At 44.7% G+C, this 17,773-nt stretch overlaps 1 protein-coding gene across 3 annotated transcripts in view; it reads right to left on the bottom strand.

The window, feature by feature from the left end:
* plekha5 (pleckstrin homology domain containing, family A member 5) overlaps positions 1–17,773 on the bottom strand; it is a 244,863-nt gene that overhangs the window by 78,772 nt on the left and 148,318 nt on the right. For all 3 annotated transcript variants that reach the window (XM_080420663.1, XM_080420662.1, XM_080420664.1), the window contains exon 5: positions 168–221. In XM_080420663.1, coding sequence (XP_080276789.1) covers positions 168–221 — 54 coding nt within the window. The remainder of the gene's footprint in view (positions 1–167; positions 222–17,773) is intronic.

A 17,773-nucleotide genomic window follows, 5' to 3' on the forward strand; every position in this document is an offset into this window, starting at 1 on the left:
CACGATTTTTCAAAAATAGCAGATCTACAAGCTTGTAGATCTGCTATTTTTGAATAGCCAAAGACATCTTAAAATGACACACAGATGCGTTCCCGGTCTTAATGGGTTATGGGAAGAAATGCTGAAGCCAGAGCAGCAGAGCAGACTATGTACTGTAGGAAGTTTACCTGGTGTCAGGCTCTGGAGGCTTGTCAGGAGGGACAAGCTTTCCACAACTCAAGCTAGAAACACAACAGGACAGGGGGGGAGAGGGGAGAACAAAAATGACAAAATAAATTTAAAAAATATATAAATCATAGCAAATTAGGATACCAGTATCGTAATATGATGAATGGGAAAATGAAGAAAGAAATAAATAAATCCATAAACGAGAAAAACAAATCCTGTCATGCTGCTTTGAGCACAGTCGGCTTTGTCCTCAAAACTCAAAGAGGTCTTGATTTGTGTGTGTGTGTGTGTGTGTGTGTGTGTGTGTGTGTGTGTGTGTGTGCGTGTGTGCGTGTGTGCGTGCGCGTGTGCGTGTGTGCGTGCGTGCGTGCGTGCGTGAGTGCGTGTTTTTTTTTAGTAGCCAATTATTTTTGTCTTTCTCTGTTAATCAGATTCCTGGAGAGAGATGTGGCTCGATAGGTGTTCATCAAAGTGATTTACCTTTGTTTATTAATAGCTTCCTTTAATTAAATTGACGCATGGGGTAAAGTACCTTCCCACCCACCGAGGAGTCGAGGACAGTGGTTCCCAAACTTTTTAGCTCAAGACCCAAAAGAGAAATTTGATGTCTAATTTTGATGAGTTAAAACGTTTGGGAAACACTGCTTTAATGAAAAGGTAAACCAACCGCCTTTCGGAGCATCCCATTAACCCCAGCATCCCTATTCTTGGGGGGAACGTTTGCCAGATCTACAAGCTCACAACACTTTGCAACGTGACTCAGATATCGCACTGCTATTTTTGCCGAAGAGATTTGATGATGTAGAGTGAAAAACTGAGCATACCAAGTACAGTTGCAACTCAGGTCCGTTTTACTTAGTATAGAGGGCTTAGGTGGTTAAACTGTGATCTCCGCATGCCTCTCTTTCTTTCTTCCTTTCTCTATTTCTCTCTTTATCTCTTAATTTCTTTTGGGTTTGGGTTAGTACAGTAGGTACAGGCAACAAGTGGATGTGAGAACAACGTTGAGACAACAAGCATATGCAGAGCAAGAACAAAGCAAAAATAGAGGTGAGAGAGAGCGACAGACAGACAGAGACAGACAGACAGACAGACAGACAGACAGGGCATAACTTGGTGATTTAGAATCAGAGCAGCAAGCTAATTGATCGTGTTCACAAGGTGACCAGTGTGCTGTTATGTCACACTTGTTTTTCCAACCCTCGAATTATGTATGATGTAAGAGCAAAACAGCCGCCATGTGATTCTATTTATCTATACTTTCCAGCAATCTCTTTAAGTCACATATCTCGAGAACCGTTTGTCTGCACACAGCCTTTTTTCAGCACACAGTTTTTCTATGTTGGATGACCTCCCTTCGCATGGATTTGTTCCCCTATGCGGATTACTTTCCTTTGTGGATCTACCATGTGGAAGTTTTGCCTTATGCGGACAGTGGTTCTCAACCTGTAGGCGGGGGTGGGCCGCAAGGGTATTGCAAGTGGGCCCCCAGATAATTGGAAAAACACTTAAGATTTTTTGTATTTTTTTTTATCCCTCGATTTTGTAATTTTATTTTTTACACCCAGTGCCAATTGTCTATGTAATCCTGGGCACTACCTTCCCTCTGTCAACCTAGGGAGGCCAGGGCCCAGCTCATGCCTCCTTCAATGCATGAGAGCCAACTGACCTTCTTGTCACCTGACAGGGGAGAGTTTCCCTGGTTGGACGTACAGTGGTTATCTGTTCGTTCATGCGCGATCTTCAAACGGCCGCCTATTGCCGCCTATTGGACCTCAGAGGTACCTAAACATACCTTTAAAAGTTGACGCCCACAGAATCTTAGCGCCTCCCATTGCAAGGATTAGAACGTTTAGTGTGGCCGTTCAGCCACCAGGTGGCGCTTGGTATCAAAATTAAAAAAAGTTAAAGTACTCATTATAAAGAAAGTCCAGTTTCACATGTTATGTTAAAATTGAAAATAGCAGATCTACAAGCTTACAACATGTAGCTTAGTTCTGCTAAGGCTGAAGTGGTTAATGTATGTTTTGTAATAATAATCAAAATCTGCAAAGTAACTAGTAGCCTAACTAGTTTTCAAACACTGCGCATTGCATCCGTCTGTGTGTGTGTGTGTGTGTGTGTGTGTGTATAAAATATATAAAACATATTTTGAAAGTAGCAGATCTACAAGCTCACATTGCCACCCCAAATGTAAATAAAGTATTCAATGAAACAGTCTTATATATTATTATTTTTTCTCGCATCACACATGCTGTGTAGTATATATCCTAATTGTTTCCTCTGTAAATGAGACAGCCCAGTTAGTCTAGAGGTTAACACTGATGTCCAGTAATTTTACGGCCCGCGTTCGAATCCCACGCAAGGAGCATGATGGTAACTCGAACCGTTAATTCAGCCAAAATCTGTCTCTTGAGTTTCGAATTGTATTCTTTGATCTGCTGGTGCCTGGTGAAGATATAACTTAACTGTCACAACTTGGTATTTATAAACATACTTGTGTGAATTACGGAGAAATCTGAATGAAGTCTTGTTTGGGGAGGCGCTACGCACTTATGGATTATGGATCTCTTTGTGTCAGTCGTGCGACCTATTTTTGGTGCGCAATACCGCCCGCCAAACGAAGTATATACACAATTGAAACCTAGCTGAGCGCACGGCACAACAACGAGAGAGAGAACGGAGAGAGAGAGAGAGAGAGAGAGAGAGAGAGAGAGAGAGAGAGAGAGAGAGAGAGAGAGAGAGAGAGAGAGAGAGAGAGAGAGACGTGTTGTTATCAGCTATTTGAAAATATCCAATCTGCAAGCTCACACGTTGTGAGCTTGTAGATTGCTATTATCTCTCTCTCTCTTTCTCTCAAAAGTATTGGTATCAAAACGTACTTAAATTAAAAAGTAAAAGTACTCGTTATGCAGAATGTCCCGTTTCACATGAAAATAGCAGATCTACAAGCTTGTGAGCTTAGTTCTGCTATTTTTAAATAGCTATAAGGCTGAAGTGGTTAATGTTATTAAGTGGTTATGTTATTATGTTTTGTAATAATAATCAAAATCTACAAAGTAACAAGCAACTAATGTTGTCAAACACTGCGCATCGCATCTGTGACACACAAGCCACCACAAGCAGGCGGACCTATATTCACACCTCAGACCGCCTGGATCATTGAAAGAAAAACCCATAAACAGTTGAATGTGGAAATACACGGTTTCTGCCCATCCCTATAACCCATGTAGGCTACCTGTATAAACCATGCTGTTGCATGCACATGAAAATGTAGGCCTACTTAAAATCTCAAAATCGGCCGGGCTGAATTTGCATCTGAACAAATACATTGATAGAACCCCCCCCCCCTCAAAGAAAGCCCTTCCCTTCCCCCAATAATGTTTGCAGATGGGCTATTTTCAGCACAGGCTACTGTAGTATTGCCTATAGATAAGACTGGGGATTTGTGTAGCCCAGACTGATTGGGTGTCGTTGATAAAATGTTCTTAAAAGGGAGATTTTTTAGGTTAACATCAAGAAGGGCCGGTCAGCTCCATTCACGGCTTTAGCAGGCAAACCCCCCAATACAATGCTTTGTTTTCAAGTGTTGCATTGCGCACAAACGTCAGTAGTATTACAAAGTTATAAAAAATGTGCATGACAAAAAATAACCCGAAAACCTACCACTTCCATACAGAATGGGAGGAAGACTTTTTTCCCCCCATTCCAAGTGTGTTTGTCTTATATGCAACGCCAGCGCCGCTATTCCAAAGCCCCGCAAAAAGCACAAAGTACAAACGTATAATAATAATAATAAATATTTATTTATATATATATTTTCTGAATACCTAAAATCTTTACTTATGTACAGTAGCCAGTAGTACAGGAGGCTGCTGCCAAGTTAAGCTGCTGGGGACCCCCTGGAACACTCCCAAGGACCCCCCCTGGTAGTGATCTCTCTCTCTCTCTCTCTCTCTCTCTCTCTCTCTCTCTCTCTCTCTCTCTCTCTCTCTCTGAATGTCCCATTACTCAAGTACATTTTGAATATATATATTTATTTTCTCATTCATTTGAAAATAGCCGATCTACAAGCTCACAATGCGTCGCCATGGGGTTGGTCGAATCCCCCCCCCCCATATCAAAACAGAAGATCTGCTTTCGGGAACCTCGGAAACGAGCCACTCTCGTGTTGTTAGTGTGTCTGGGGGGTCTGCAGGAGGGCGAGGTGGGGAAGGGGGGTGGGGTGGAGGATCTCATCAGGTCATAACAAGATCTACAAGCTAACAATGTGTCTCTCCCATGAGCATTGCAGCTTGAAGATATGTTGTGTTTGTTGATCACACAGCTCCTCTCTCTCTCTCTCTCTCTCTCTCTCTCCTAGTACGCAAATGAGCCATGCGGTCCTTACAACGTACTGTAAACACAAGCACTCCCTAGCCCAGATCTGCTATTGTTTTTTAACCTTGTGAAAACTTGTGAAATGGGAAAATAGCCGATCCGCTTTTGGGGGCAGGGAAACTAGTTTCTAGCCTACATGAGAGCTTCCTTTTCTCTCCTCCAAGGCACTAGGCAGGTTACAGTAGTCTATTCACACCTGGCTTAGACCGTGGAGTGTCATGTGTCATTGTTACAGTTTGGGGGTAGGGATCATTTGCATCTTTTGTGCGTAGTAGATGTGATTGTGTGTGTAAAGTGGTATAGTGTTTCACCGTGTCAACTCGAATGCTACTGAACAGGGATAAATTAATTAATTATTATGGATATAAATATAATAAGTAAACAATCAACAATTCAATGGCATTGCCAAATGCACATTTTATTTGACCACTTATTTTATTCTTAGTTTTAACTGCACCCTCAAAAACATTTTTTCATTGCACCTTCAAGCTAAGCTTCTGATTAAAGAAGAGGTCACAGGTCTCTGAGTCACAGAGGAAAGAAGTAATTACAACACAGCAGTTGATTCGGGATGAATAATAACAATAGGACCGGAAGCGCCATGAAAGACGGCCGCATTCGTACACGCTCCGCGACATCGCAACGTTTTTCCATCTTTTTAGTATTTTTTAGCCTTCTCTTTTTTCCCTACACCGTCGCGTGTCTAAGGAGTTATGACAGACAAGCACTTATGGACATTAGCACAGCGATTACACACAGAATTCCGGACTTTTTTGCTGAAAACCTTCCACTCGGCTGGGTGGGGGGTGGGGCCCCCTTTGTTCCGGATGGATCAACAAACCCCCGACGAAAAAGACCGTGGCGAAGAGGCACGAGAGCGGGTCTTCTCGTAAGAACAACAAAACGTGGATATAAACCTGCACTGCCTTCAATCCTGCTAGCGAACGTTAGATCTCTGTGTGAATCAAGAACAGTGACCACTATGGACGACTTACTGGCGCGCGTTAAATACAACGCAGAGACGAGGAGGACTTGTGTTGTTGTGCTAACAGAGACGTGGCTAACGGAGTTAGCATCTGATTCTTCTATCACTCCTCCTGGCTTCACCGCGTATAGGAAGGACAGAGATCCTGTACTGAGCGGTAAGCAACGTGGGGGGGGAGTTTGTGCCTTGATCAACAACAACTGGTGCAAAGATGTTAAAATCCTAGACAGTCACTGCTCACCAGACCTTGAACTTTTAATCATAGCCTGCCGTCCTTTCTACCTACCACGCGACTTCAGCATCGTGATTGTAGCCGTTGTTTACATTCATCCTGGAGCTAATAAGGACACAGCTATGAGGGAATTACACCAGGCGATCAGTGCACAAGAAAATCGCCACCCGGACTGCGCAGTCATCTGCCTAGGCGACTTCAACCGGACAGACTTAAAAAAGGTCTTTCCCAAATTCCACCAGCATGTCGCCTGCAGTACCCGTGGTGACAATATTCTTGACCACTGCTACACGCCCTTCAAGGATGGATACAAAGCTCTCCGCCGCCCACCGCTAGGAAGCTCTGACCACGACGCCATCCAGCTGCTACCTGCCTACAAACAGAGGCTAAAAAGGGAGCCGGTCGTTGAGAAGGAAATCCGAATCTGGTCTGAGGACACAGACGCTATGCTACAATCCTGCTTCTACCAGACTGACTGGGGGATGTTTAAGAACGCCGCTGGGAATAACATCAACGAACTCTCAGACTCAGTCACTGGCTTTATCAGCAAGTGCATAGATGACATTGTCCCAAAAAAGACAGTTCGGATCTATCCCAATCAGAAACCATGGATGGACAGCGGAGTACGTGCACATCTGCATGAACGGGACGCTGGTTTCAAATCTGGCGACGTGGAAACGCGCAACACGACGCGCGCGGCCCTAAACAGCGCCATCAGGAAGGCGAAAAAGGCCTACACAAAAAAGATGCAAGACAAACTCAGCAGTGGCGACATCAGGAGCACATGGCAGGCAGTACACACCTTGACAGACTGCAAAACAAGAACCAGAAGCGAGGTGAACCCGCCTGCCTCCCTCCCCAATGAACTGAACACTTTCTACGGCCGGTTTGAGATCAGCTCCAACCGCGGCAGCCAAGCGGGGCCATCAGCAGCACCAGCAGAGGAGAACCCTCCTCTAACCATCTCGGAGAGAGAAGTGCGTACAGCCTTCACACGGGTCAACATCCACAAGGCAGCCGGACCTGATGGGATTCCAGGCCGGGTCCTTAAGACATGTGCAGACCAGCTGGCGGGTGTCTTCGCTGACATCTTTAACCTCTCCCTCTCCCTGGCTGTGGTCCCTGCAGGGTTCAAAATGTCAACTATTGTGCCCATTCCCAAAAAGGCCAAAGTGACATGCCTGAACGACTGGAGACCTGTTGCTCTCACCCCGATCGTCAGCAAGTGTTTCGAGAAACTGGTGAGGGAATACATCAGCTCCACGCTACCTGCCTCGCTGGATCCGTGGCAGTATGCATACCGCAAAAACAGATCCACCGACGACGCTATTGCCATGGCTCTCCACACCGTCCTCTCGCACATGGACAACAAGCTGCTGAAGGACAAATATGTACGTATGCTGTTCGTGGACTACAGCTCAGCATTCAACACCATTGTCCCAGCAATACTTGACAAAAAGCTCAGACACCTAGGGCTACACCCAAGCATGTGCGACTGGATACAGGACTTCTTGTCCAACCGACATCAGGTGGTGAGAATGGGCAGCATCACATCCGACCCCCTGACCCTCAACACCGGAGCACCCCAGGGATGCGTGCTGAGCCCTCTCCTCTACTCCCTGTACACGTATGACTGCATAGCCACACATGTCTCCAACACCATCATAAAGTACGCGGACGACACGACAGTGATAGGCCGAATCGTCAACAACGACGAGTCTGACTACAGAGAGGAGATCAAATCACTGGCACACTGGTGCCGTGAGAACAACCTCTCTCTTAACGTCGACAAGACCAAAGAACTGATCGTGGACTTCAGGAGGCCGCGGAGAGACCATGCGCCCATCCTCATCGACGGTGCTGCAGTGGAAAGGGTCAGCGAGTTCAAGTTCCTCGGAGTACACATCGAGGAGGACCTCAAATGGGAGACGCACTCCACACACGTGAGGAAAAAGGCTCAGCAGCGACTGTACTGGCTCCGCCGCCTGAAGAAGCTCGGAGTAGGACGTCGCATCCTCAGGCTGTACTACAACAGTTCTGTTGAAGGCATCCTAACAGGCTGTGTCACGGCCTGGTACGGGAACTGCACTGCCCGAGAAAAGGTCAGCCTACAACGAGTAGTGCGATCGGCAGAGCGGATAATGGGAATCGAGCTCCCAGCGCTCCAGGAACTGTACAAAAAGCGGTGCGTGGTCAAAGCCAAGCGCATCATCAAGGACAAGCACCACCCAAGTCACAGACTGTTCAACCCCCTACAACGACCGCGACCGGGCAAGGGGCTCTACCGCAGTATCAAGAGTTCCACCACCAGATTTTGGTGTAGTTTCAACCCAGCTGCTGTCAGAATGCTGAATGGGGCATAAGCCTGGATGAGTTCAGCAGCCTGACAACAGGCGGCGCAGACTTTTCTGGCTCTTCCTTCCTGAACACACCTGTGGATTATACCAGGGACAATGACTTGGACTTTAGCCCCCCCTCGGACACACCTGTGGACTACACCAGGTACAAATGACTTTTTGTTGCACTCCCTCATGGAGCTACATGCGGATTATACTAGGGTCAGTCCACTCTAGGTGGACACGCACTGACCTTTTGCACCTTAATCCCTTGTATAACGCACTGACTTTTTTTGGGTCTTTTTATTGTGCTCCTTTTCCTCTAAGCACCTTAACGTCCTTTGTCTATCATGCACAGTATAAGTATAACATGCACAGTATACAATACATTGCTGCTATGCTCAGGCACCTTAGTTTAGTTCTTTAGTTTTTTTATTATCTCAGGTAATTTGTAAATATGTAGATAACTTGTCTGGCCTTCTGTTGCTCTCTTGTTTTTGATCTCCTTCCCACCTGCCCCCCTCTTCTTCTCCCCCCCCCCTCTTCTTTCTATGGAAACTAACGTTGCGATGGGAACGATGTACAAAAAAGAATTTCACCCACTTTTTTACCTTGTAAACCTGTGATGTGACAATAAAACTGATTCTGATTCTGAATAGGCCTAGTATATATACAACGTTTGTCTGTCTGTCTGTTTGTCTGTCTGTCTGTCAGCGCGCACGAGATGTACTTTGTAGATGTTACAATCTATCTTTAATAATACTAACTAGATGTGGTGTAAAGTAAGTTATTTTACTCCACTACAATTATTTGAAAACGAACTAAGCACATAGTTTGATGCCAATACTTTGTATTGGCTTTGTAGCCTAGTTTTACTCAGTAATATTTTTAACACAGGCCTTGTAACAGAGTATTTTTATATTGTGGTAAAAAACGGGACATTCTGCAATAGATTAATATTACAAATTACTTTTTAGTTACTTAAAAAAATAAAATAATTGAACAATTAATCTAGATTTTGTATTATTATTATTATTATTATTATTATTATTATTATTATTATTATTAGCCCACAGATTATTTTTGGGACAGAGATGGCAGATGAGCAGGCATTTAAATTATAAGATTTAAGGATTGGGAATTACATTAATGTATCAATGTATTTATTTAAATTAATCAATTCATAAATAGACATATACCTTAATGTAATGTAATCTAGAGTAATTTCTTTCCTCTGCAAACATTTTAGCTCTCTTATGCCACCTACTGTCCACCTACTGTATTACAGCGCAAACCACACCTCCAAGCCATAGCCACACCCCCAACCTTTCACAACCTAGGGTTAGGTGAGTCCTGGTAGGTACCTTTCAGAGACTGGGGCGTATAGGTCAGCAGGTAACCACTGTAGCGCGTGGAAGGAACACGTTATTCCAACCAGTTCCTTTCCCCTCCATCAGGCGCCCCGGCTGACCAGGGGGAGGCAGTATAGTGACCAGGATTACTGCATGTTTTTGTGAGGGTACCTACCCTAGGAGACACGGGGAGAACATGCAAACTCCACACAGAAAGGCCCTTTCACCAACCCCACCTAGGGTATGGGCACTGATGACGCGGAGGAGAGAACACGCCCCCAGCGCCCACAGCGTCCCCTGCGGGAATCGAACCCAGGACCTCCTAGCTGTGAGGCGACAGCGCTACCGACTGCCCCACCGTGCCCCCTGAAAAACACTAAGATTTTAATCATACTATAACATTAATATTTAAAAAACTATAGCGGCCCGAACAACTTCGTGGCACTGCCGATGCGACCAATATATCTGAGTCATAGTGTCAGGGCTTTATCAGAGTACCTGTTGTACCCGTCTGTCTGTGTATATTTTTGGAAGCCCTTGAAAAATGTGTTTCCATAGTGATACCAATAAGAACTTAAAGTAGGTTAGAGTCAGAACACAATTGATTGATTGATCATTAAAAAAAACATGCTCTGAAAATGCACGCGGTCCACCCATCTGATTCAGCCGCTGTGTTAAGTGGTCAGATGGGTGAGCCGCGAACGCTTTCATGATTTTCAAGTGGGCCTTGATCCAGAAAATGTGGGGAACCACTGTATTAAGCATCGTTAGGGAGTGGACCAAAGGAACATTATAGGAAAAAAGGGTGGAATAGATAACAAATGCTCGGGTTTAAAAGAGAAAGTCATTAACGAAGGTGAGAGCTGCTGCGAAAAATCCTAATGAGACGAGCAGAGAACTTTCCCTGAGAGGGAGGGAGAGAAAAAAAACGAAAACTTTTTGGGGGCTGAATATTAAGAGCACCTAAATGAGGCCACTTCTCACTCAGAGTGACATTTGAGTGGGTGAAGAGAGGAGTGGCTGTGCCTTGAGCACCATTCCTGTGATTTACAACACAGGAGGCAAGACAGGCGGAAAAGACATAGAGCAAGGGACGGAAGGCAAGGTGTTTAATCAGTGTGTGTGCGTGTGTGTGTGTGTGTGTGTGTGTGTGTGTGTGTATGTGTGTGTGTGTGTGTGTGTGTGTGTGTGTGTGTGTGTGTGTGTGTGTGTGTGTGTGTGTGTGTGTGTGTGTGCGTGTGCGTGTGCGTGTGTGCATGTGCATGTGTATGTGAATTGCATCTTATTGTGCCACGTAGTATTGTATGAATAATGAATCAGAGCTGAATCTAATTGCATTGATCTGTTGGCTGCTTAAAATGTATCTAGCTACATGTACATCGGGTTGTTGATCCAACCCCAGGGCTTCAGTCAAAGTATAGCTACTCCTAGTGAAAGTTGCTCAGTCAAATTATGTACTTGAGTTATAGTACTGGAGTACTTGCTTTTAAAAATAGGTCAGTATAGGTAACGATTCAGAAGTACAAAGTGCAAAGTACATTTTATTTTTTAATATCAATGCACGTTGTATGAATTGTATTTAAAAAAATCTAAATCTTTCAAAAATAGTTCTGAAATACGGCTTAATTGGTTTATTCATAATGCATTTTGGTAATTTTGGGTCGTGGGGGTCCCTTCCTACAAATATAGTGGGGTCAAAACTACAATATTACATTATGCCGTCAAAATGTAAAGGAGTGAAAGTCCTAAGTATCCAAAGAAACTAATACTCAAGTAGAGTTCAGACACTCAAACAATGTACAGTAATAAAGTCAATGTACTTTGTTATTGTCCACCACTGATTGGGATGCACATCGGGGTGAGAGTTATGCTCACCCCTAACTCAAATGCATACATGCACACACACACACACACACACACACACACACACACACACACACACACACACACACACACACACACACACACACACACACACACACACACACACACACACACACACACACACACACACACACACACATACATCACGCACGCACACAAGCAGATGTGTCACTCAGTAGAGAAGTTGAGTTAGGGACTTCAATCGCCTGAGGCCTTTGACTGTTGAATGAATACATTTATGAATTTGGTATTTCTGCTGATATAATGTGAAATATAGATTGTGAAACTCACTTCTACAAGGTTCTGTACTGCACACATAGACCTTGGTCTTACAAAGGGAAAGTATTCCATTCCCTGGGGGACTGACTGAAATGAATAGTGTTCTGTACCTAGCACAGTCATATCCACTGATATCAGCACCTTTCCAAAACTCATATATCTACATCCTGTCAACTCATGCAGTCCAATATTAAACATTTAAATTACAACTTAAAAATAGATAAATAAGTACACACCGTAGTGTATATGTCAAAGCACATTAGCCACAATTAGCCACAGTGAGAGAAGTCACTGACATTGAGAAAAACTGATGCAAGGTGATGCAAGTCGGGAACAATGCAATACCCTTTGTATCTGTTGTCAGAGTAGGCTAGTCCATTGTATTGTGTCTGTCTGTCTGTCTGTGTCCCTTTTTGTGCCCATATATGTAGATCCCCTGATGTCATCAGTATATGCCCAATATGGGCCCATATATGGGCATGCCCACATATGGTGAACTACAGACGTACTCACTACAGACATACTCACAGACAGACGGACAGAGATTTCATGAATTTATAGTATGAGACAGATACAGGAATAGGCCTGTAAGGCCTGTAAGGCCTATAAGGCCTATAAGGTTCTCAACCTTTTCAGGCCACGACCCCCCAAAATAATCATATTTGAACTGGGGACCCTCCACCCTGACAAGCACTTGGAATTGTAGGGATTGAGGCATTACATTTTGTTTGACTCGGTTCCACAGATACATATTGTGAAAATAGCCGCGTTGGGAGGCGTTCTGAGCTTGTAGATCGTCTATTTTAATTTGTTTTTATTTCTTATGTTATTTGCCAATTTGGTCAATGTTTGACCAGTTTTATCAGAATCAGAATCAGAATCAGAATCAGTTTTATTGTCACATCACAGGTTTACAAGGTAAAAAAGTGGGTGAAATTCGTTTTTGTACATCGTTCCCATCATCGTTCCCATCGCAACGTTAATTTCCATAGAAAGAAGAGGGGGGGGGGAGAAGAAGAGGGGTGGGGGGCAAGTGGGAAGGAGATCAAAACAAGAGAGCAACAGAAGGCCAGACAAGTTATCTACATATTTACAAAGTACCTGAGATAATAAAAAACTAAGGTGCCTGAGCATAGCAGCAATGTATGTATACTGTGCATGTTATACTTATACTGTGCATGATATACATATGGACGTTAAGGTGCTTAGAGAAAAAAAAAAAAAAAAGAGCACAATAAAAAAGACAAAAAAAGTCAGTGCGTTATACATGGGATTAAGGTGCAAAAGGTCAGTGCGTGTCCACCTAGGGTGGACTGACCCTAGTATAATCCGCAAGTAGCTCCATGAGGGAGTGCAACAAAAAGTCATTTGTACCTGGTGTAGTCCACAGGTGTGTCCGAGGGGGAGCTAAGTCCAAGTCATTGTCCCTGGTATAATCCACAGGTGTGTTCAGGAAGAGCCAGAAAAGTTTGCACCGCCTGCTGTCAGGCTGCTGAACAAGGCTTATGCCTCATTCAGCATTCTGACAGCAGCCGGATTATAACTGCACCAGAACCTGGTGGTGGAACTCTTGATACTGCGGTAGAGCCCCTTGCCCGGTCGCGGTCGTTGTAGGGGTTTGAACAGTCTGTGACTTGGGTGGTGCTTGTCCTTGATGATGCGCTTGGCTTTGACCACGCACCGCTTTTTGTACAGTTCCTGGAGCGCTGGGAGCTCGTCTCCCATTATTCGCTCTGCCGATCGCACTACTCGCTGTAGGCTGATCTTTTCTCGGGCAGTGCAGTTCCCGTACCAGGCCGTGACACAGCCTGTTAGGATGCCTTCAACAGAACTGTTGTAATACAGCCTGAGGATGCGATGTCCTACTCCGAGCTTCTTCAGGCGGCGGAGCCAGTACAGTCGCTGCTGAGCCTTTTTCCTCACGTGTGTGGTGTGCGTCTCCCATTTGAGGTCCTCCTCGATGTGTACTCCGAGGAACTTGAACTCGCTGATCCTTTCCACTGCAGCACCGTCGATGAGGATGGGCGCATGGTCTCTCCGCGGCCTCCTGAAGTCCACGATCAGTTCTTTGGTCTTGTCGACGTTAAGAGAGAGGTTGTTCTCCCGGCACCAGAGTGCCAGTGAGTTGATCTCCTCTCTATAGTCAGACTCGTCGTTGTTGACGATTCGGCCTATCACTGTTGTGTCGTCCGCGTACTTTATGATGGTGTTGGAGACATGTGTGGCTATGCAGTCATACGTGTACAGGGAGTAGAGGAGAGGGCTCAGCACGCATCCCTGGGGTGCTCCGGTGTTGATATACTATATACTATAGTTTGTTGATTACTTTGATGCAGTAATGGTCTTTGTTCTTTTCTTTCTTTCTTTAAAAAAAATATTAGGTATTAAAAAAGTCTTAAAAGTCCTACATTGTCACTTCACTGTCATCTTGGGACCCCCCCCCCCCCCCAAAAGAAAATCATGTGGGGTCCCGCCCCACAGGTTGAGAACCACTGCCGTATAGTGATAGAGCATTTGAACAGACAGTCACATCGCCCAGGAGACAACTTAATGTATCATCTTTTCAAGACACCAGGTAAGTGCAAAGATGGCTGGTCAAAAGGAAGATGAGGAAGGATTCTATATTCCACGCTAATACCGGAGAGATCTTGAGCCCGAGGGAACAGCTCTTATTTCAGTGATGGACGCTGGCTACAAGCAGCTACTGTACCATCCTTCTCCATTTCAATGGTGTGAAAAGCACACTATATTTCCACACTCACTCCAGAGGGCCACTTTGCATATACTGTACAGAAACCTCTTATCGCTGTATTTAAACTTCCATTCTATGTCACACAAAAGTAGCAAAAAAAGCCGATCTACAAGCTCAAAATGTGTCGCAGCGCGACGCGTTTTGAGCTTGTAGATCTGCTATTTTTGCTATTTTTGAATTGAAATCCAGATTTTTTTTTTGCTATTTTTCAATTGGAATCCTGAAAAGTAACATTTTTATTGAATTCCAAATGCATTTAGTTATACTTATGTTAAATTTTTTAACTTAAATACAAATACATTGGACATTAAAAAGACAATATAATTTTAATACTAGTCATTAAGCTACTAATATAGATAGATTGAAGTAATTAAAGCGGGTCATGTTTGCATGTTTGGAATTTTAACAGCTGAAATCAATAATACATCAGTATTCCGAATATTAACCTGCGGGCTGCATTAACACATTGATTGCCAAGATATTAAACATAGTTTTCTATCCCCGTGCCGGCGTATAATTACCTCAATCCGATGATATTTGAAACGCCGTGGAACCGACATTGTGTAAAAAAAACACACGGAAAAAGTTTCCTGTGAGTAGACGGAAGGATCTGTGTATCCATGGGAACGACAAGTTTCCAACCGCGATCCGCCATTTTGGAGCTTTGGTCCGCTGAAAACGGGTGGTTTTCAATGGAAAAAAAAGCAACTGAGTTACAGCCGTTTTTCTGAAAATCCCATCATTGGGGCGGATGGAAGTGACGTTTTTTGGAATGACGTCACATCCACATTGTTCTTCTCTGAGAGACGATTGATCATTCCAAAGCTGTGTTAGGTCGCCCCTTGTGGAATTTTCCCCAAAAAATGTAAAAACGTAAAAACTCGATCTAGGCAATCAAGCGATGGATTCTAAAAACGAATTAACTCGATCTAGGCAATCAATGTGTTAAGTGAAGGTGAGGGCCGCATGTGGCCCCCGGGCCGCCAGTTTCCCATGTATGCCCTAGGGAGACGCTCGGGAGGCATCTGCCCTGACCTGCACCTTAACTGGCTCCTCTCCAAGTGAAGGAGCAGCGGCTCTACTCCAGAGTCTTTCCCGGGTGACTGAACTTCTCACCCTAAAATGGGTAAAACAATGTTCCGCGTGTTCCTCCGGCACACATGTGACTTGGAGTCAGCTTCAAAGTGTCAGCTGTTCTGGTTGGAGCTTTGCTTTCCTCACCATTCAGAGTGGAGCGCAGACATACTGTCATTATCAGAACCGCCACAGACCTTGCCTCCACCCGCCCCCATGTTAAACACTCCTCATTTGCAATAACTTTCCCACCTCTGCTCCACGCAGTGCCAACATATTTAAAAATACAACCTTGCACATGGTTTATTTGCATATCCTGCTCGCACACGCACACGCACACGCACACACACACACACACACACACACACACACACACACACACACACACACACACACACACACACCCCTTCTGCATAGTGCTAATAGGAGCAGTGTGACAAAGGAGATAATTGGGATGGGAGATGAGAGAGGGAAAATGTGTGAGAGAGTGATAGAGGGAGAGAGGGGGAGAAAGAGAGAGAGAGAGAGAGAGGCAGAGAGAGAGAGAGTAGATAGTTAGTGGATAGTTCCTGTCACTCACAGCAGCCAGACTGAACTATTGCAGAGAGGAGGTGAAATCTCAGTCACGTACTGTATCAGCTGCTGCACACTCCATGGTACACAGCCACAAAAAAATGTGATGAAAGTGCTGGCCTGGGGGACTGGGTTGGAAGGCGGAGCGTGTAATTAGTTAGTTTTTTTTCTGGTCCTCTCAGAAGCCCTGGTCTGGAGTTTCAGCTCGACACTGCTGTTGCTGTTGTCTTCGTAAAATGTTTTGGCCTCTATTAAAGAGTTGTCCCTCTCTGGTGTTGTGCGTTTTCATTTCCAAGAGCAGATCTCATGGGGGTTAGGGGATGGGAGGCATTCATCGAGGATTCACAGAGATTTTATCGCTCTGTGTTTGTGTCATGGTGACAGTGGCTACCACACAGAGAAAAGAGAGACATACAGAGAAATCCAACAGAGAAAGCAGACAGATAGTGGCCTTCACACACACGCACACACAGATGCTCACCTAGCCAACAGCAAAACAAAGCTAACCAAACTGCAGTGAAATTAAGGTCAGGACAGTTTGCAGAAGCAGCCAACCATCGACAGTAACTCGCAAAGATGTTCATTTTTTGTCCTCTGGCGCAGTGGGTTTTAAACCTTTTCATGTCATGGACCCTCAAATCATTATGCATTTGGCCGCGGACCCCCATCTAAAAATATCTTTGAGAACCAATGCGCTAGCGACACAAACAACGATGGAACGAAAGACAGGCAAACGGGGAGGGAGAGAGCGACAGACAGAGACAGACACACAGAGAAAGAGAGAGCGCTTTTGTGAAGCCTGGGTCCGGGATCACGCAACAGCCCAATGCTATTATCATGAGACTATCACGTCCACAGAGGAGGCACAATCCTCTCTTTCTATCCCCGGGAAACTTCTGACAATACACACAGCGACGGGAGGCTATAGAAATGATCTGCTGAATGAACAACGGCATTGCGAAAAAATGTAATCTATTCTACACCACGGCTGTGTTGCATCACATGAACCTGAGGGGTGGATTCATGGCAGACTGTGTTTCTGTGTAAGACCCTACAGTAAGTCGGTTATTCTATTCTATCCTCGGTGTGGGGGCGGAGAGGCTGTCAGAAGGAGCCGAGGCAACTGTTAGCTACACACTGTATCTCTGTTAAGTCTCACGGCAGCCTGCCTGGAGACTGAACGTTGAACTTTCAAGACCTTACGGCACCGCGGCGGTTCCCAACCTGTGGGTCGGTGCTCGCCGGTGGGCCGTGAGGATGTTGCAAGTGGGTCTCCAAATAATTGGCAAAACACTGATGATTTAATTGATAATATAATAAAACAGAATTTATGCAAAAACAACAAATGTAACTTTTTTTTTTTTTTTGGTGATACCGATACATTTTTTAAAGTATAGTATGCTAGTTCCATTGACCCAAACCGGAACAGAATCAATTGATTGATCATTAAAATAAGCATGCTCTGAAAAATGCACGCAAACGCTTTTGAGATCTTGAAGTGGGCCCTGATCCAGACAAGGCTGGTTTAACATATTTTTAAAATATGAACCTTATGTTATCATTAAAATCAGTTTAAAAAAAACCAAACAATTATTTTGGGGGCCACTTGCAATACCCTCATGGCCCACCAGTGGTCGCCGGCCCACAGGCTGGGAATCGCGGCCCTAATGTACTGTATGGAACACTGTCTAACTGGGAGAACATGACATGCATGTGTGAGTGGATGTGGTATGTCTGGAGCTATAGAGTGTGTTGACC

The sequence above is a fragment of the Gymnoscopelus braueri genome (assembly GCF_963280865.1).
Source record: "Gymnoscopelus braueri genome assembly, chromosome: 23".
NCBI classification, from domain to species: domain Eukaryota; kingdom Metazoa; phylum Chordata; class Actinopteri; order Myctophiformes; family Myctophidae; genus Gymnoscopelus; species Gymnoscopelus braueri.